The 21,131-nt window shown below is 43.3% G+C and overlaps 2 protein-coding genes and 1 long non-coding RNA gene across 5 annotated transcripts in view; 2 read left to right on the top strand and 1 right to left on the bottom strand.

Annotated features, from left to right (window-relative positions):
- LOC112543786 (uncharacterized) overlaps window positions 1–13,418 on the top strand; it is a 28,349-nt gene extending 14,931 nt beyond the window's left edge. Inside the window, exon 3 of the long non-coding RNA XR_003087022.2 lies at window positions 12,949–13,418. This is a non-coding gene — a long non-coding RNA (uncharacterized LOC112543786). The remainder of the gene's footprint in view (window positions 1–12,948) is intronic.
- Window positions 5,831–9,842, bottom strand: LOC102458580 (ras-like GTP-binding protein rhoA). Of its 3 annotated transcripts, none has more exons than XM_006137568.4 (2): window positions 9,154–9,842; window positions 5,831–7,827 (listed from the first exon to the last, which is right to left on the bottom strand). In XM_006137568.4, exon 2 carries the CDS (start codon window positions 7,809–7,811, stop codon window positions 7,215–7,217), a length of 597 nt encoding a protein of 198 aa, XP_006137630.1. In that variant the 5' UTR covers window positions 7,812–7,827; window positions 9,154–9,842; the 3' UTR covers window positions 5,831–7,214. The 3 variants fall into 3 exon arrangements, with proteins under 3 accessions (XP_006137630.1, XP_025034519.1, XP_006137629.1); XM_025178734.2 differs by having other exon boundaries at window positions 5,831–7,814; window positions 9,154–9,841; XM_006137567.4 differs by having other exon boundaries at window positions 5,833–7,881; window positions 9,154–9,429.
- A 4,149-nt stretch (window positions 13,419–17,567) lies between the features above and the next one.
- RHOB (ras homolog family member B) lies at window positions 17,568–20,104 on the top strand. Its single transcript, XM_075923431.1, has one exon. The coding sequence runs from the start codon at window positions 17,997–17,999 to the stop codon at window positions 18,585–18,587; it is 591 nt and encodes a 196-aa protein (XP_075779546.1). The 5' UTR covers window positions 17,568–17,996; the 3' UTR covers window positions 18,588–20,104.
- The last annotated feature ends 1,027 nt before the right edge of the window (window positions 20,105–21,131 follow it).

The following is a 21,131-nucleotide window of genomic DNA, read 5'->3' as shown; positions in this document are numbered from 1 at the left end:
TATTAAAACTGGGACATTTCAATCTTAGAAAAGAAGGGACTAAGGAGGATGTGGCCAGGTCTCCCTGGCAGTGGGGTAGGCTAGTGGTTAGCTGGTGGAAAAGGGGTGCAGACCCTGTCATTGTGCCCCAGGCCTAGGAACTCCAGCCTACTATATTAGTACAGTCCTTACATTTGGGACATGGCCTCAAGAGTCCAGATTTACACCCTACGGGTACATCTACACAGCAGTGTTATTTTGGAATAACTGACATTATTCAGAAATAACATAGTCTGCATCTACACTACAAGCAGTTATTTTGACATAATGTCAAAATAATATTGAGCTGGAGGACTTCTTATTCTGACTTCTGTAACTCTCATTTAACGAGGAGTAAGGGAATTCGGAGGAAGAGTGCTCTTCCTGCGGTGCAGACAGCGCCAAAAACCAAAATAAATTATTTCGATTGAAGCTATGAAATTGACGTAGCTAAAGTTGCGTAGCTTATTTTGGCTTTAGCCCTGCTGTGTAGACACGCTCTCAGTAAGGGTTTCTAGTAGGTTCCCCCCTTTGTCCCAACGGGTGGGGTTGGAGGCTTACTTGCTCCTGTGGCTGGCCAAGTGGACGGGCTTTGGTTCAGATCCTGCAGTCAGCAGAACCACACTCCTGTCTCCTTGTTGGTCAGCCCCTAACTGAGCCAGGCTCCTTCCTTTTATCCTCCCTCCAGCCCTGGCATTGGCTACAGGTAAAACAGGGCAGGGCCAGCTGGGCTAAAAGGATTTGTTTAACTCCTGTGATGCCAGGCCCTCTTCTCTTCACTCCTTCATGGGGGAATATGATTTAGGTTTATAAAATGATGACCAGTATGGAGAAAGTAAATAAGAAAAAGTTATTTACTTACTCCCATAACATAAGAACTAGGCTCACCAAATGAAATTAATAGGTAGCAGATTTAAAACAAACAAAAAGAAATATTTCTTCACACAATGCATAGTCTACTTGTGGAACTCCTTGACAGAAGATGTTGTGAAGACCAGGACTTTAACAAGATTCAAAAGAGAAACAGATAAATACATGGAGAGTAGGTCCATCAATGGCTATTAGCCAGGATGGGCAGGAATGGTGTCCCTAGCTTTTGTTGGTGAGAAGCTGGGTGTGGGTGACAGGGGAGGGATCACCTGATAATTACCTGTTCTTTGTTCATTCCCTCTGGGGCACCTGGCATTGACCAGAAGACTGGGATAGATGATCCTTTGGTCTGACTCCATATGGCTATTCTTATGTTCTTATGCAATTAATCATGCGATTACAAATTATTCATGATTAACAGTATGATTAATCACACTATAAAACAACAATATAATACCATTTATTTAAATAATTTGGGTGATTTCTACATTTTCAAATATTTTTATTTCAGTAACAACACAGAATATGAAGTGTGCAGTGCTTACTTTATATTTATTTTTAATAGAAATAATTGCACCGTAAAAACAAAAGAAATAGTATTTTTCAATGTACCTCTGCCCCGGGCTTCCTGGAATCAGCCGCTGATCAGATTCAGCAGCAGCTGACTTGGGGACACCTGGGGTAGAGCACCTGGGGTGCTGCCAGGTTGGTCCCCGCAGCGCTGAGGTGCGGCGCTGCGGAGACCTACCCAGCAGCACCCCAGCTGCTCTGTCCCAGGCATCCAGATTCAGCTGCTGTTGAAACTGATCAGCAGCTGATTCCAGGAAGCCCGGGGCAGAGAAACTCTGCCTCGGGCTTCCTGTAGTCAGCCGCTGGTCAGTTTCAGCAGCGGCTGAATCTGGATGCCAGTTCCGACTTAAGTACAAATTCGACTTAAGTACAAACCTACAGTCCCTATCTTGTACGTAACCCGGGGACTGCCTGTAACATGAAATATACTTTGCAGAATGTGGGTAAAATAGCAGGAAGCATATAACTGTCCCCCAATGAGCTCAGTAACAAATGTAATTCATACATTTTTTTAACGTGGATTGTCAGTGTGAAAGCATGTCTTCTGGATTGGTGGCCAAAGTATGAAGAGGTATCTGAATGTCTAGCATATTTGGCATGCAAATACCTTGCAATGCCAGCTACAAAAGTGCCAAGGGAAAGCTTGTTCTCACTTTTAGGTAAATAAGAAGTGAGCAACATTATCTCCCATAAATGTAAACAAACTTATTTCTCAAAGCTATAAGATGAACAAGAAGTAGGACTGAGTGGACTTGTAGGCTTTAAAATTTGACATTATTTTGATTTTGAGTGCAGTTAGGTAACAAAAAACTACATTTGTGAGTTATACTTTCACAATAAATATATTGCACTGTAGTACTTGTATGCTGTGAATTAGAAAATACTTTTTCTTTTATTTATCGATTTTACAGTGCAAAAATGTGTAATAAATTAATAATATAAAGTGACCAGTGAACACTTTGTATTTAGGATTTTAATTGAAATAAATATATCTGAAAACGTAGAAAAACATCCAAAATATTTACTACATTTCAACTGGCATTCTATTGTTTAATACTATGATTAAAACCTCAATTAATCATTATTAAATTTTAAAATTGTGATTAATTTTTGGAGATAATTGTGTGAGTTAACTGTGATTAATCAACAACCCTAGTTTCCCTGTAAATGTTGAGTGTGTGATACACAGAGTCATTTGCTTCCCATTCTGGGCTTCTCTGGCCTATATTCATTGTCAACTTTAAGTCCAATCCTTCCATCCTTCTATGCACAGAAGGCTACAATGGGCATCACAAGTGTGGAGAGCTTTTATTGGGCCCTTTATTTCCCTCAAACTATAATGAGAAGTCCTGAGCTTTTACACTAGGCTGATGCGGCATGAGAGTTAGTTACTCTACACTTTAAAATGCTGAATTGTTTTAATCAGCTGCTATACAGTTTGAATAATGAATCATAGAATCATAGAATAATAGGACTGGAAGGGACCTCAAGAGGTCATCGAGTCCAGCCCCCCACCCTCAAGGCAGGACCAAGCTCCACCTACACCATCCCTGACAGATGTCTATCTAACCTGTTCTTAAATATCTCCAGAGAGGGAGATTCCACCACCTCCCTTGGCAATTTATTCCAATATTTGACCACCCTGACAGTTAGGAATTTTTTCCTAATGTCCAATCTAAACCTCCCCTGCTGCACTTTAAGCCCATTACTCCTTGTCCTGTCCTCAGAAACCAAGAGGAACAAATTTTCTCCTTCCTCCTTGTGACACCCTTTTAGATATTTGAAAACCGCTATCATGTCCCCCCTTAATCTTCTTTTTTCCAAACTAAACAAGCCCAGTTCATGAAGCCTGGCTTCATAGGTCATGTTCTCTAAACCTTTAATCATTCTTGTCGCTCTTCTCTGTACCCTTTCCAATTTCTCCACATCTTTCTTGAAATGTGGCGCCCAGAACTGGACACAGTACTCCAGCTGAGGCCTAACTAGTGCAGAGTAGAGCGGCAGAATGACTTCACGAGTTTTGCTTACAACACACCTGTTGATACAACCTAGAATCATATTTGCTTTTTTTGCAACAGCGTCACACTGTTGACTCATATTTTGTTGAAGTAGCAAGACATTATGAAAAAACAAACTATAAAAACATAATAAAATGTATTTTTCCACACAAAGCACATTATTGGCAGTGCTAATATTTGCGGAGTAAGAGAATTAGCAGATGAAAAATTGTCCACAAGAGGGAGCCAATGTTGTGTCAAGAACACTATGGAAACATGAATTACTTAGGGAAAATCTATTCAAAATTATAGACAGGTCATTGCTGAAAAACACAAAACATCTCTCTCTCTCCCTACACATAACCCATAGTTCACATAAAAGTCAATGTACACACAGAGCATGCTGAAAATGTGAAATATGTTTTATAAAAAATTCACATTGAAATAAATACCTTCCCTTCTTCTCAAGCTCTTAACTGGAGGCTGTTCAGGAACTTTTCTCCATAACTTGAACATCTACTAAAATGCATTTTTGTAGCTGTCTTTCAAAATCTCCAAACAAAATGTATTAGTTTGTTATATCAGCCTAGGTTTCCCATGAAATATATAGACAGACATAGAACTGGAACTGAAAAACTTCCAAGTATCTTATTATTGCTATGTTCGATGTTATTGTTTGTGTTAAAGACATCAATATGATGTAATTACATAACTGCATTATTGAAATTGCAAAGAAATCCTGGACTAGTTACAACTCAGTCATAGATCTGACATATTATAAATTTCCTCTGCTGTTTCAATTGGACATCTGTCCTTAAGTGTTGTAGGAACTAGTAAAAAAATGCATGCTGTTTCTCCCACAAGTTGCTTTATTTTAGTGATAAGTAAAGTACTCCATTAGTTTCTCTTGTTCTTTCCCTCACTGGCAAGCAATTCTCCCAAATGAAAAGTACTGTAGGCCGGTATGCAGGAATTTCTATGAGGGTGGATGCATTTTTTGTAACTGTGGATTGCAAGGGTGTGAATGCACCCCCCCCCCACACACACACCAGTCCCCCAAGCTCCTTTTCTGAACCACTCATCTGAAGAAGTGGGTTTTGCCCATGAAAGCTCATGATACTATATATATATTTGTTAGTTTCTAAGGGCATGTCTACACTAGGAAATTATTTCAAACGAATAACTCCCGAAATAACTATTATGAAATAGCGTGTCCACACTACAGGGAAGCCTCAAAATTAGTCCACGGAATGCTCCATGTGCTACCTTGACTTAGAGCCCCAGGAAGCACTGGGGAGTAATTACTTTGAATGACTCTGAGGAGTAGTTATTTTCAAATTGCAGCAGTGGAACATCCACACTACCGCTATTACGAAATAACTATTTTGAAAGAAGTGCTATTCCTTATTATTTCGAAATATTATTTTAAAATATTATTTTTGTTGTTGTTTTGAAATAACAGGCTTGGGGGTGTGGACACTCCACTTGTTATTTTGAAATAAGGAGAGTTATTTCAAAATAACTCTCTAGTGTAGACCAGGGCTAAGGTGCCACAGGACTATTCGTTGTTTTTGATGGCCTGTTATTAGACTGATTTTGAACTGTGACAATTTGAATTCACAATAACTCTTGATTTTTATTTCAAATTTCTGTATTGTCTGTCTTATACATACTTCCATGGTCCCCATTTCCATTGTATCTGAGCATTTCACAATCGTTAATGCATTTATCATCATGACACTTTGTGAGGGGGGAAAGTACTCTGATCCTCCATGCTGAGAGGCAATGTGACTTTCCACCAGACATATAGGAAGCCTGTAATGGAACAAGGAAGTGAACCTGAGCTTTCCAAGTCCCACAGTAGCATCCTATTCACTGGACCATCCTTTTTCTTGTTTAACTCATAAGTCAAAGCTAAATCTCAAAACAAGGCTGCTTAATTTTGTTTTAGTCTATGCATTGCTTATAGCACTTAAATGCCTGATGTGTAAGCAACTGTTCAACAGGTTTTATTGCATAGATAGACTGAAACCTGTCCTTGGTGTGCTGAGCCAGAAATTTAGGTTTGGTCCATTCTTGAAAGTTATGTGCACAAAGCTACATTGGTCAGGGCTGTGAAAAAAGAGAGGCCTGACCAACATACCTATATTAATTTAACCCGCAGCACCAATGCAGCTATGTTAACATAGCTAAGGGTATGTCTACACCACCCCCCTAGTTCGAATTAGGGGGGGTAATGTAGTCATACGGAGTTGCAAATGAAGCCCGGGATTTGAATTTCCCGGGCTTCATTTGCATAAAGCCGGCCGGCGCCATTTTTAAATGCCGGCTAGTTCGGACCCCGTGCCGCATGTAGCCGCGCGGCACGGGGTCCGAACTAGCCGGCATTTAAAAATGGCGCCGGCCGGCTTTATGCAAATGAAGCCCGGGAAATTCAAATCCCGGGCTTCATTTGCAACTCCGTATGACTACATTACCCCCCTAGTTCGAACTAGGGGGGTAGTGTAGACATACCCTAACATCACTCATGAAGATGGTGTTCCTATACCAACAGGAGAAACTTTGTCTGCGAGGGAAGGCTGCACCTACACTGCAAGTTTGTACCACCTGGTAGAGTCTTTGCAACCTTAGAAAAAAGTTGTCTTGAATTTTGACAAAACATTCAAATGGAACTTTGCTGGCCTCCACTCTAGAGCAAAGTCTTGCATGGTGTTGGGTGAACATATTTGCTCAGCATCAATACTCTGACCCCCTTTAAAAGTCTATTTAATAGTGTGTGGCCAAAAAATGGAAGATTAGATTTCTAGTATGAAATATAACAATAGCCCAAGAAGTTAGCAAAAAAAAGTAATAAATCATTGTTTCCCTTGATCTGTCAGTTAAGTGTGCCTATGTTCAATCTCCAGACCTGGGCCATAGGGAATATAAACTTGGAGAAGGCTGGGCTTTCGTGTGCCATGTGCATTGTCCTCACCAAGAATGCCATTTTGGGAGGGTAAGGGATGGGAGCTAAAGACCCTTGTACCAGAATGCTTGGGTCACTTACTCCTCTGGTCCCTCCCCTCATCAACCGAGAGTGAGAGGAATGCACACAAGCTGTGCACTTTTCTCTCGCTCCCTGACAGTGAGGGGAAGGGAGAAAAGAGGAAGAGGCATCCCTGTATCAGGGGCTTTACCCTCCCACCACTCTCCTCAAATGGTGCCCTTGATCCCCAAAGCAAAGCAGTAATAAGTGAACTATCACTATCAACTATCAAGTTAATATAGCCTGTAATTGTATGTATGTTTACATGGAGCCTTTCTGCCCTAAGGGTACATTCCATGAGTAGGTGTAAGGTAGTTGCAAATAGGGGAAGCACAGCGCCTTATCACTAACATTGTGACAACAAGGAGCTTGGAATAAGGTCTAGGTAATGCAGAATCACAATACCTCTATGGAGAATTCTGGCTTTGGCCTCACTTTCATCTCTCAAGATCTGTGCAAATCTCCATTCATCCATGGGTTCTGGAGTTTGTACCTCCAGCCCACTCCTGACGGAGTAGGAAGAGGCAAGTCCCACTCACTCCCCAGCAGAATAACCTAATAGAAATTCTTCAAGAGAAAATTTGCATGTTCCTCTGCTCTACCCAGTTTTTTCCACAAAGGAGAACAATCTGGTCTTGTGAAACATTCATTCAATACTCAGAAAACACCCACATGTGATCTAATTTCTTAATACATTACACATGCATACATTTAAAAAATAACTTTTGCTTTTCCTACAACAATCTGCAGAACACACAATGGTTTCTTCTCTTCTTTGTTCCATCAAGTAGTGCAGCTTGACCAATAATCTGCAAGACTCTTTCAGTGCCATCTTTTGTCTTTGCAGAGCACTCCAGATAGGCATATGTCCCAATGCTATCAGCCAAGGCCTTTCCTTCTGCTGTCTTTACTGGATTTTGTTCCTGTTTAGCAAGTCTTTCCAGGACTCCCTCATCTTTCCTCAGTTCTTTCTTGGTAGCCACCAGAACAATAGGAGCTGTGGGGCAAAATAGTTTGACCTCTGGAATCCAAATGTCAAGGATGTTCTGCAGTGAATTTGGCCTGTCCACTGAGAAGCACATTAAGATGACATCGGTGCCTTCGTAGAACAATGAACGGAAGTGCTGCAAATTACCTTGGCGCTGCCCTGTTACGTCAAAGAGCATCAGCTTCATTTGTTTCCCATCAACTTCAGCATCAGTGGTATAGGTTTCAAACACTGTTGGCTCGTAGCATTTGGGAAACTGTTCCTTGCAGAAGGCAAGCAAGAGACATGTCTTGCCACAGGCAACATCACCCACAACAGTTAGCTTTTTCCAAACAGCAGCCATCTTCTGAAAAACAGGACTGGTACAAAATGAATCCCTGCTCCAGCTTCAAGCTTCCAATGCTTTATAAACACTTTTAGGGGAGAGGGAAAGGAGTAGGCAGCAGAGAATCACAATAGATTAGAATCTGTCCCTTTGTATTATTCCCTTCTGAATATATTTCTGATTTCTTGACCTTTGCATCATTTATCTTTTCTCTTAAGTCCTCCATGTTTAGCATCATCTGCAATTTTCACCAGCATGCTATTTACTCTCTTCTAAATTACAGAATTAAGATGTCAAATAAGACTGGACCTAAGACAGATCAAAGCAATGCCCCAGTACATAATTCTCCTAACTCAGTCTGTTTCCTCATTTTATACTTTGTTTGCATTCAGTCAATTCTCAGTCCCAGGATAGTGTTCATTTTCAAGACAATTTCATTTCAAAGTGTGATTATGTATGACCCCATATTGAATAATTTAATAATATCCAGATAGATTATATTTGAAGTGGGGGAGGTCTAGGATGGACATTCGTAAACACTATTTCACTAGGAGGGCAGTGAAGCACTGGAATGGGTTACCTAGGGAGGTGATGGAATCTCCATCCCTAGAGGTTTTTAAGTCCCGACTTGACAAAGCCCTGGCTGGGATGATTTAGTTGAGATTGGTCCTGCTTTTAGCAGGGGGTTGGATTCAATGACCTCCTGAGGTCTCTTCCAGCCCTAGGTTTCTATGAGTCTCTGACATCTCCTGTTTTCCCATTATCCACCAAGGCTCCGTCTATACTGGCCCTTTTTTCGGAAGGGGCATGCTAATTTTGAAAGTGGGAATAGGGAAATCCGCGGGGGATTTAAATATCCCCCGTGGATTTTAATAAACATGTCCGCCGCTTTTTTTCCGGCTTGGGGAAAAGCCGGAAAAAAAGCTTCTAGACTGGCCCGATCCTCCGGAATAAAGCCCTATTTGAAGTAGGAATAAGAGATCCTCCGGAATAGGGCTTTATTCCGGAGGATCAGACCAGTCTAGACGCTTTTTTTCCAGCTTTTCCCCAAGCCGGAAAAAAAGCGGCGGACATGTTTATTAAAATCCACGGGGGATATTTAAATCCCCCGCGGATTTCCCTATTCCCACTTTCAAAATTAGCATGCCCCTTCCAAAAAAGGGGCCAGTGTAGACGTAGCCCAAGAGTTTAATTTTATCACCAAAAAAGTCAAGGTTGGCTGGCGCTATCTATCCTTTATAAATCCATGTTGCTTATTGTTCAGGAGTCTGTTATTATACTGCAGTTAAGAGATCTGCCCTTCTCCAAAATTTCATACATTCAATATCTAAGAATTACTAGGAAAAGAAGTTACACTTACAGGATAGTAACTTCTGGGATCACTCTTCTTCCCTTTCTTGAAGATCAGAAAGACATTTGCTTTTCTTTACTCTTATCTCCCCAGTTTTCTTCGGACACTAATCCACCTTTGAAGACAGTTCTCCACCACTTTAGAGGGACTCTCATGATAAACACTCTTTTTAAAGGAATACATTTGTTTCTTAATTTAGCCAGCCAATCAGCAAAGAGGAACAAGTGAGATCATTGCTTTTAAAAGCTATCTGTTTTACTTGTAACATCAATTACGCAATGTTCTACCATGCCCTGTAAAGGTTGCTTCATGTATTTCCTCATTTCTATTGGGCAAGACTGCTGCTTAAAATTCTCTCCCTGAGTGAATTATCTTTGAATTATTGAGAGTTCTGAGTCATTTAGTGCTTTGGCAAGACTAACACTTCAGGAAACAGACACCCTTTAGTAAGGTAGGGAGCTGGAAGAGCATGGGTGACAGTAGCAGAGCTTGCTTCCCCATGTCATCACACCAATATACCCTTTTTCTGAACTGGAGGGACAACTTAGAAAAGTGAGGTTAGTCCAGTCTCCATGGCACAGTCAGTCTAAAGAGGAAAGTTGGTGGGATGGAGGATAGTCTGATGTGGGCCTCCCTCAGTCTCTCCTGTTGAAGTTGTTACACTTCAAAGAATCATTGGAGTAGGGGAACTGGATTCTGAGTCTCCCACTCCTGGATGAGTGCTCGCAGGCTACAGGGTGGCTACGTCTACACTGGCCCCAAATTCCGGAAAAGGGATGCAAAGCAGGTAAGTCAGAATAGGGAAATCCGCGGGGGATTTAAATATCCCCCGCGGATTTAAATAAACATGTCCGCCGCTTTTTTTCCGGCTTGGGAAAAAGCCGGAAAAAAGCGTCTAGACTGGCGCGATCCTCCGGAATAAGGCCCTTTTCCGGAGGATCTCTTACCTGAAAGTAGGAATAAGAGATCCTCCAGAAAAGGGCCTTATTCCGGAGGATCGCGCCAGTCTAGACGCTTTTTTCCGGCTTTTTCCCAAGCCGGTAAAAAAGCGGCGGACATGTTTATTTAAATCCGCGGAGCATATTTAAATCCCCCGCGGATTTCCCTATTCTGACTTACCTGCTTTGCATCCCTTTTCTGGAATTTGGGGCCAGTGTAGATGTAGCCGGTCAGTCTCATGCTTGTGCTCTCTTGCTCTCTCTCTCTCTCTCTCTCTCTCTCTCTCTCTCTCACACACACACACACACACACACTCACACACTATCTACATTTTTGTTAGTCTCTAAGGTGCTGCAGGACCATTTGTTGTTTTTTTAAGTTTATACACACACACAAACACACACTTTTTTTTCTCTCTGATTCAAATAGCCTCCCTAGCTTCTTTCAAAAAATAGTATAGGCACCCTTGCCTGAAACCAAGGAGGGTTCCCAGCTGAGAATGGCAAGCAGAGATAGACACTTTCCTACAGCCTGGACTTAGATGCCTAGTACTGTGAGAGGGGTGGGACATAGCATATGCTCCCATGGCTAGCGTCTCCAATTGGCTAACTTAGGCAGCTTCCTGATGAGCACACTGGCTTTTGTGAACCACAGTCTACAATGCTTATCTGGCCCCATTCATTGTACCTTGGGTATTGGGCCAGCAGCTGGGGCCCTAGATGTGGGGCTGAGAGCTGGGGCCCCAGGTGTAGGGCTGGGAGCCAGGACTCCAGGTGCAGGGTAAGCAGCTATGGCTCCAAGCATGGGACTGAAAGCAGGGCCCTGGATACAGGGTTGGCAGCCAGGGCCCCACGCATGGGATTGGTAGCCAGGGCCAGCAGCTGGGGCCGGGGCCAGAGCCAGGAACAGGAACAGAGCCTGGGCCCCAGCTGTGGCTCCATCCAAATGTTTCTCTGTCCCCCTAGGTGGGCATTCCCTGCAGTTTGGGGACCTCTGATGTAACTCCTTATGTGCATGTAGGCCTTATCTGTGAAGCAACCCCATCCATTTAGTTTTAGAGAAACTACTAAAGAGCTATCTGTTTGTAACAAGGTTTTAAGTTTAAACTAGTTTTAGCATAAGAACATGGAATTTGTGACTTATTTTTTTAAAGTTGGAGTCTTGACAATGTTTGTCATCCATTTACTGATCAAGTGTATTTCTGGTTGATTGTACAAGTCCTCCTGGGTGTCATTCAAGGATATTTCTGATAGCCTAACTATTATAATTCTCAGTGTAAAGGTAACTTCCCACATAGAAGTATTTAGACACTGTACTCATTGGGTCTTGATTCTTGATAGTTCTAAGTGCTTTGTAGGATTGCACATATTATCAAGCTAATTCCTTTTTGTTCAGGATATACTCTTACATGTACTGCACCTATTGTTAAAGAGCCCTGCAAATCTGTGGATATTCACTTTATTTCCATGGGTTTTCACATCTACAGATGTGGATGCAGATATCCATGGCTCATTTTCATGGATATTAACCAAATTTATTTCCAGAACCCTGCAAATTTGTGAGGATATGGATGCGGATATCAAAGAATCATTTTTGCAGAGTTGGATGTGGATACTTATTTTGTGTCTGCACAGAGATCTACCTATTGTTTGTGTACCTTTTCTACAAACAAACACTGTTCTTGTTCAACTCCTGTTTGTGTGTTTGCATTCCAGGAAAGTATCTCCTTTTAGCCTCCATTTTCAATATGCGTGTTAAATTCAGCTTTTCTCCTGGACCTGTGATAACAATAAGCTTGCCACATAATGAAATGAGGATTCCAGTCCTTACAGATGCCATAAACCAGGGCTGGGCAAGACAGTGTCCATGGGCCAGATCCAGCCTGCCAAGCCATTTGATGTGGCCTGGGGCCACCCTGCAACCCCTCTGCCCCCAAGCCAACTGAGACCTGGGGATGGGGGAATGTGCAAAGTCTCCTCCTGATGCCAGGGGCACATGGTGCCTGGAGGGAAATAATAGCTGTTCAAAACAGCTGGTGATTTTCTCTAGGTGCCACTCATCCCTGGCAGGCGGCGGGGGGAGGCAAAGACTTCATGCGTTCCACCACCCTGAGGCCAATCAGAGGCTGTGTGCTGGGGAGCATGAAAAGTCTTCTGGCCCTGCCCCTTCTGGAATTCATGAAACCCCCGACCCCTTAAAAATTATTGCCCACCCCTGACATAAACTCCTCCCATGCTAATTATTTGAGCTTTTCTTCCCACATCTACTCAGAGGTTTCTTAGCATAAAATTGCAGAATAACCTGCTTTTGTTAATTCACTGGGCCAAATCCTGCTTTTGTTAATTCACTGGGATTTTGCCTGCCCTAGGACTGTAGGGTAAGGGTTTTAGCATCATGGGAAGAGAGAGCATAGAGGACTCAATATGCCAGTCAACACATAATGGTAGTAGTACATATATGAGTTCCTTGATAAGTGTTAATCCATAGCAGGATATAAGATTACTTGCCTAGTCATTTACCCAGTGAGAAGTGATTGCTTCCTGGCTAGGTTTTTGCATTTTTAGTGTGTGTTAATACTTGAATATAAATTGTCTGGATTACAAATATACTATTTACAAAATCCTTCAAAGGACAGAGGGAATGTATATTATCTAGAAATATGTTCTAGATCTTTTTATTTAGGTTCTCATCTCTAATTTAAGCAATGCAAGTAGATTAGAGTATTGAAATAAAACAAAAACCTGAATTTTGAATCAGGAGACCATCATATATACAAATGAAAACTCAGGAATAGTATGATCTCATTGTTAGCTTGGGCTTTCCCCATCTGTTCTATTCACCTATTCTCTCTCATTTGCTCTTTAGATTATGACCATCTTGGGCCAGAGACAACGGCTCTGCTCCTCAAAGGTACTGATGCGCCTAGCTTCCACTGATATCAACAGAAGTACTGTACCTAATTACCTTTGAGGAGCTAACCCCACCTCCTTGTTAAATGTTTGTACAGCACCTAGCAGAGGATGGCTAGAATCACTAGGTGTTACAAATAATAAATTCACACAAACAGTAACAGTAATGTATGGGCAACAGAACTGTCACTCTGCTGTTGATGAACACATATATAATTGATATCCATGTATCTGGGTGAAATGTAATTAATAAATTAATTTCCCAGAAAGTTCACAATGTGGTATTAATATAAGTGAAGGTTCTCTGTGTTTAAATAAGTGGTTTCTAAAGACACATTTCAGTGAATTTAGTGCTAGTAATAAATAGCATTGGTTGCCATGAAGAGCAAAGACACCCCTGGAGGCTCTGGAGGTTTAACTCTCTTCCAACCTTCCCTCCTGAATCCTATCCTTTCCCTCTCTTTGGCAGTATCTTACCAATTTCATTAAGTGTAAAAGGAAAGAAGTACAATAAAACAAATATCATTATCCAGTGGAGTTTTCCATCCCTCCTCATCTTTATCCCTCCACTTGCTTAATTTTTAAACATTTCCAAAGTATCAATATCTGAAATACAAAGAACACAAGAACTAGATACTCCAGGCCAAACTCAGCTCTGAAAAACGTGTATGGACTTCAGTAGGACCCATTAGTACAAACCTAAAGGCAGAACTAGCCCTTTAAAAACTTAAAATACTTTGGGAAGGAGGAAAAGTCATCTGGTCCCAGCTGCCCATTTTTATTTTACTTTTCTGCTTTCCTACCACGGCCTTCAATCGCCTTCTTGAAAAGGAAGCCCAGGCACTGGACTTATTACCTCTTTAGCTTGATTACCAGTCACTGCTGCAGACATCCATTTCTGACCCACACAGATTTCTCAGACTGACTACCCTTTGCTCGTCTTGATGCATTACATAAGCAGGAAGTCAAAAAGACATACATAGATTTCCACTTCCAATCACTGCCTTCCTAAAATAATGGCACCTCACATTTCCCTGCAGAAGCTAAGTATATTAAGTGCCAAGGAAGACAATTCAACATAGATACCACATTGCTGTTCCAGTAGCTCTGACTCAGAATCTGATTTCTTTTCTGGACTTATATCTTGATTTTAAGGTAATGTTTATGGGTCGATGTCACTTCTGGTATAAGTGAGAATGTGGCCCATGGGCCTATGTTTAATTTGCATTTTTAAAGACACAGTACCTTGATTGAAGTGGCGAGGAGTCCTGTGGCACCTTATAGACTAACTGAAGTGTTGGAGCATAAGCTTTCGTGGGCAAAGACCCACTTTATCACATGCATCTGACGAAGTGGGTCTTTGCCCACGAAAGCTTATGCTCCAACACTTCAGTTAGTCTATAAGGTGCCACAGGACTCCTCGCCGCTTTTGCAGATTCAGACTAACACGGCTACCCCTTTGATACTTGAGTACCTTGATTGTAATTGTACTGATGCTGATGCTTTAATTGGAGACAGAAGCTGAAAAGTTCATTCTTGGGCAAAACTCTAAGCGCTCAATGGGAATTTTACTGAAGTAGACCCTATTGAACCACTGGTCACGGATGAGTAACTCCTTTGATTTCTATGGACTTCAAAAGCAAATGAAATCATAATCAGGCCCCTGGTTTCAATGGGACTACTCACATGACTAATGAGAACAGGAGCTGGATTCAAATGCAGACAGATAACTCCACCTGGCTTTTTGAGAGAAGAATGAACCAATGTACTTGTGAAATGTACTTCCATAGTCTTCATGTCAGAGCATAATAGATATGTCGGGCTTAACAAACTACTCAACTGCTCCCCTCTTTTTGATTTTACAAAATGACAAAATCTAATTTGAGCTATGATTCTTCATAGAGTCCAAAAGCAAGTTAAAAATCCTCAACAATAACTCTTAAACTGAATACACAAAATTACTTACAAAATATCCACAGATTCTCTTTATGCCTCCCCAGATGCAAAAGTTCGGACTTACCAGTAGGATCGCCACATGGTGGCACTAACCTCCAAAGAAAAAAACAAGGTAGAATAGATAATACGGTTTAAACCAGCAAATGAACTTGGATTATCTCTAAAAAGTACTTGTTTAAAAAAAAAGCAATTATTTCCTTACAAGTCGATTAGAAGGATTCTCACCTCATGATCTCTGTAGAAAGATTTCAGTTATGGCTTACCTCATTATGGGCTCAGAATGGGGAAAGAATTTGCCCAATGAGTGGATTCATAGGGAACCAACACCTTGAAATCTACGATTAAAAATTAAAATTGTATCAGGTATTCAATCCCCCTGTCAAGTTTCAGGGCTTTACAATCATATTTTCCTGGGGGCAGGGTTTCAGACAGAAATAGTATTCTGAAGTTGTGTTGTACTGTTGATACCAACATGATCCCAACATCAGTCAAACTGAATACATGACTGCTTTGTATAGTTTTAATAGCTGTAATGTGAAAGATACTGCATCAATTAGCTCAAGAGGATTTACAGCCAGTTACAAAATAAGGATCCGATACATCAGAGGAAGAAATGATCTACTGTACAAAGTCATCAAATGCATCACCCTGCAAAGGCTGACAGCGGGGGAAATGGGAAAGAGAGTTTCTTACTGAAGATTAATTTTAATTCAGATATATAGGATTCAGTGAACCATAACTGCTTCTTTGTCCTATTGACAATATACTGTGGTAATAGTCTAAGAGAAGTACTTTGTCTAGTTGGTAACATTTTTTTTAAAAAAAGTGTAATGTGAGGTCAATGTATATAGAGCTGTGGCTTACATTAAAGAAGACTGAGCACCACTGAGGATGTGTCCAGACTACAGGGTTTTTTCGAAAAAAGTGGCCTTCTTTAAAAAAACTTCCCCTGTATCTACACTGGCGCCGCATTCTTTTGAAAGTAAATCAAAAGATCACAGCAGTTTTTTCAACCATGGAAAATCTTGTTTTACAAGGAAGAACGCCTTTTTTCGAAAGTGCTCTTTCGAAAAAAGGCGCTATGTAATGCAAACTGTGCTTTTTTGAAAGAGAGCATCCAGACTGCCTGGGTGCTCTCTTTCAAAAAAGCGGCTTGCTTTTTCGAAAGTACTGGTTGTAGTCTAGATGCTCTTTTTCGAAAGAGGCTTGCAGTCTAGACGTAGCCTCTGTTCTACTGACTAAGGTCTACACAGGCTAACACAAGGGTATACATTGCACCCAGTCCTGCAGTAGAAGTGTTCATAAATAGTCCAGTTCCAGTCATTAGTCAGTAGAACTAAGTTAAGCATGTGTGTCAGTGTCTGCAGGAACAAGACCTTAAGGAGATATTCCATGAGCAGCAATAATAACAGCAGAGATACAACACAGTAGATAGCAGCAGTGTATCCATCATGTTGTAACATTTTAAAACACACTGTTTCAATGTACTCAGCACAAGCTACCTATTTTAGAGTTTTCTATTGCACCCATCACCACAATATTGAGAACTGAATAATGTGCCCCTTGCTTTTAATTTTTATATTAATTTATTGATCAAGGTCCCTTAATAATACTTCTATAAATTAGGATGCAGAGGGCAGTCCAATTAAAGTCTACTAGGGTTTTATAATCGCTCCATAAAAATATTCCTTCACGGCTGAAACTTGGCATATGAGGATCTTGAACTAAAAGAAAAATTTATCACTATGTTTAAAGGGGGGAGTGGATGGATCCTGTTTTTATTATTAGACAGTGATCTAAATGTAACTGTTTTTCACTAATCACTATAAGTAATCCCTGAGAACTCCAGTTCCATTCTGTCCAACCTTTGTCTTTTCCATGCAGTGTGATTACTAATTATTAATTATTAATATATATTTTTATTTGCTGGTCCATAGAATGGCCTCTTAACATAGGTTTCACTATTTACACTCACAGACAAATGAAAAATATTTTTGAGAAATCAAGGCTCTACATGGTGGAAGCTGTGCACATCAATTAACCATAATCCTGTCACACATGGAGCATTTCGTTGGGCTGTGCCCACCAAAGCTCATGATACCATCTACATGTTTTGTTAGTCTTTAAAGTGCTATCACACTATTTGTTGTTTTTTAAGTTTTTCCTGTGAACCTCAAAACACTGATGTGGAGACACTGCAGTAGGGGGGGGGTGGAGTGAGGAAGGTGTGTATATGTGTGTGTGGGGGGGGGGGAAGGGGGAGTACAGGGAAGTATCCAGGAAAATGTAAGGGGAATCAGTCCTCCAGCTCCCAAGAAGTGAGACCCCTCCTGGGAAGACAGTCCCTTGTGGCTCTGGGGAGAAGAGCAGAGCCGGCCCTTTGGGAGGGAGCACTCCCTGCCCAATTCCGAGCAGCGCACCTCAGACCCGGCACTTGCAGCAACCCAGCCGCCTCCCTCATTGTAGGCTGCCAGTCACTCCTGCCTGGCCCCGCCTAAGTGCCTGCGGCTCCCCACCAATGGCTGAGCGCTTTCAAAAAGATGACCTCACTCTTTGCCTTGTGATTGGCCAGCTATATTAAGAAAGTAGCCGGCCCCTTTAAATACCAGCGCCCAGCTGCAGCCTGCAGCACTTGTGGAGTCGGCAGGTAGCGTGAGGGGTCCGGCAGCCACTGCCCACGTTGCTGAACAGGGAGGCGAGATCTTATCCCGCGCGACAGACCCCGGGGAGGCTGCTCCAGGCGCGCGGCGGAGAGGAGACGGCGGGCTGCACGCTGCCCCGCTCCCAAGGGTGCCTGCAGCGAGCAGGAGGCGAGCTCCCTCCAGCACCGGAGCGTGGCGGCAACAAAACCCCGGGGCCCTGCCGAGGGGCCAGCGAGCCCACGTCCCACCCGGCGCGCCGGCTGCCGAGGCGGGCGCAGCGAGCCACCCCCCGCCTCGCCCATCCCAGCTCGCCACGGTGCCCTATAGACCGCGGGAGGAGGGCGGCGGGGAAGAAGGCGCCTCCTTTACCCTGCTGCACCACAAGGCGAGCTTGGCGAGCCTGGCCATGGCCGCGATCCGCAAGAAGCTGGTGGTGGTGGGGGACGGGGCGTGCGGCAAGACCTGCCTGCTGATCGTCTTCAGCAAGGACGAGTTCCCGGAGGTCTACGTGCCCACCGTCTTCGAGAACTACGTGGCGGACATCGAGGTGGACAGCAAGCAGGTGGAGCTGGCCCTGTGGGACACGGCCGGCCAGGAGGACTACGACCGCCTGCGGCCGCTCTCCTACCCGGACACCGACGTGATCCTCATGTGCTTCTCGGTGGACAGCCCGGACTCGCTGGAGAACATCCCGGAGAAGTGGGTGCCCGAGGTCAAGCACTTCTGCCCCAACGTGCCCATCATCCTGGTGGCCAACAAGAAGGACCTGCGCAACGACGAGCACGTCCGCAACGAGCTGGCCCGCATGAAGCAGGAGCCCGTGCGCACGGAGGACGGGCGGGCCATGGCCGTGCGCATCCAGGCCTACGACTACCTGGAGTGCTCGGCCAAGACCAAGGAAGGCGTCCGCGAGGTCTTCGAGACGGCCACCCGCGCCGCCCTGCAGAAGCGCTACGGCGCCCCGAGCGGCTGCCTCAACTGCTGCAAGGTGCTATAGGGCGCGCCAGGGGGGCCGCGCCGGGGTCACGCCTGCTCTGGAGGGGGTGGGGACGCTGGACAAAGTGGGGGGGGAAAGGGGTGTGCCCCTGCTCGGAGCTGCGGGCTGGAGGCGAAGCGGGGAGAGATGTGGAGCTGCAGGGAGTCTGCATGCCCCGAGCTGGGGGGGAGGCGCCCGTCGTCCCGAGACCCCCAGCCTGCTCCTATGCCCTGCAAACAATCAATCGCTCGTGGACTTGACAGGCAGCTCTCAAGCGGCTTGCTGCTGAGATTTCGGCAGCAGGGGGAGAGAAGAGGATGAATGGACCCAGCTCCTCTCTCCTCTCCATCTGGGGATTAACCCAGCACCTACTACACCACGAAAAATAGCTGCCTGACAGTCTCCTTTGTGAGAAGGGAATCGGTGCAGTTGGAAGAGACTTGCCCTGGTTATGTGTGTGCTTTTCCTACCCCAGGCCTTGCGTGCTTTGGGGTGGGACTGCATTTCTCAGACTTACTGCAGACCACCAGCAGCAGACCCCTCCCAGGGGGCAGCTTTCCTGGACTGAGCTGACCTTCGACATAACTTGCTGTGTAACATAGTTCTTTGAGGACTTGGCTCTAAAGGGGCATCAGGGAGGGGAGGGTTATCCAGTGTGTGTATATACCTAAATAGTATTTTTGTTTATTATTTAAAGTAAACTGGGAAGCAGGTGCCAAAAATCTGCTGAGCCCAGCTTGGATTTCAGTCACACACCCCTCTTTCTCCCCTCAACACAGTCAAGAATGACTAAAGGCTGCTGAACTGAGTCCAGTTGGAGAAGTCACTCTGCTGACTAAAAAGATTGATCTGCTGTCTTGTCCGCTCCTTAGATCTCCTGATGGCAGTCACAGCAGGATGGGGAAATGAGTGGGGAGATGTTGCCATGTATTATCTCCATGCCTGCTCCTTTTAAAAAGTTTAAAAATGGTCTTCTGCAATTGTGTTGCTTTGGTTAATTAAAATATTTTCCAGTGAGAACTTTGCACAGCTAGATGTTAACTTTAAATTTAAACACTTGTTAAATGCATACAATACTGTTGCATCATGAACACTTTTGACACCGTAACCTCATCTGTTTGGGATTTTTTTCAAATGCATTTAAGAAGAAATAAAACCACTGTATTTCTTTCTCTTGAAAAGTGAGTGGAAACACTGGCTCCTCTTTCTCCCCTCCTCTTCCCTCAACTCCTTAAGCAGTTGAAAGTATTTGGACTTATTAAAAATATATTTTTTTGCAGGGCAGCCATTAAACGTACACTTCTCTGGTTCAGAGAACAAACCCGTCCATCTGTTGTGGGGTTTTTTTGTCCTCTTTTTTTGAGGTATTTTGGTTTCCCTTTTTGGCAGTGGTACTAAGATGGCTTAGGGTTTTTTGTTTTCATTTTTAATGAACTGACATGGCAAAGGCAGAGACTTGTATGATGTTTACATAAAGGTATTTAAGCTGTGTGTGCAGTTTTTTAATGTAAAGTATTAAAAGATTCTGATACACATGAGATGTTTCTTGTGGTGCAATGGTGAGTGGCCTGAACAAAGCAGAAGATAATTGCACACAGTGACTTACTTTCACAGATACAGTTTGGGATGGGTGGGGTTTGATATGTATTGCACACTGCTGGACTGCTATAACAAGTGTGATTCAATCTTGCAACATATTGTGGTGCTTTTCAGAGACATCACTTTCTGCTTCCTCTGTAGAAGATTGCAAATTCGGGGGGGGGGGCGGGGGGGGGAAGGGAAGTGTTTCCATATTGAGTGTGAGGTCTTTGTTTTGTGGGAGATATCATCTCCCTTTCCTCAGCAAGGAACCAGTTCAGAAGCACAGAACTGCTTTTGTCTTGCAGGGTACGGTTAGTGAACTCCCCACGTGCCTCCTAGTGTTCTTTCTCGTAGGCTGCCCTTGACTATAGGGACAAGACTTTCCCTTCAAACGAACTGAATTCAGTCAACAAGAGGGCTATTGTGGGCTTGTTAGAGGGTAACAGTTTATACTATTAGTTTTTTCTTAAAGTCTACAAAAGACAATATCCATATTGGCTTTGCTTTACACACAGAAAAACCCCAGTAACAATCAGCAGCAAAACTTACTGCTGTACACTGTATAATACATCCAACAACTCTCCTGTAGTGAATACAACTTCCCTGCAAATATAAGCTCTGAACAATGAAAGTTGTAAGGCAGGCTCACAGCTCCTGTTTCACCTCTTCCTCTCCTGTATAATAGGGGTACACTACAGGTTTTACTTTTGAATTGCGTGGTGTGTTTTTTGTGTATGGGTTTTTTTTTTTTAAAGGGGGGGGGGAATATTTGGCACCGAGCAGCCTCCTGAAGATCTCCCTACCTCCAGCATTGATCTTAGTCACGGAACCTCATGTATGGTGGAAGGTAAATGCTAGTCTTTATCTTCTTACCTTCCTGGCCTGACTTACCTGGGATTTTTCTTCTCCAGGCAGGATGTTAGGTGTTCAAGTAAGTGGTGGTAGGTAGGGTGCTGTGATGACACCTTCAAGTTCCCTTTATTT

This window comes from Pelodiscus sinensis, chromosome 3, assembly GCF_049634645.1.
Source record: "Pelodiscus sinensis isolate JC-2024 chromosome 3, ASM4963464v1, whole genome shotgun sequence".
Lineage (NCBI taxonomy): Eukaryota > Metazoa > Chordata > Testudines > Trionychidae > Pelodiscus > Pelodiscus sinensis.
This window is presented reverse-complemented; position numbering and strand designations above follow the sequence as displayed.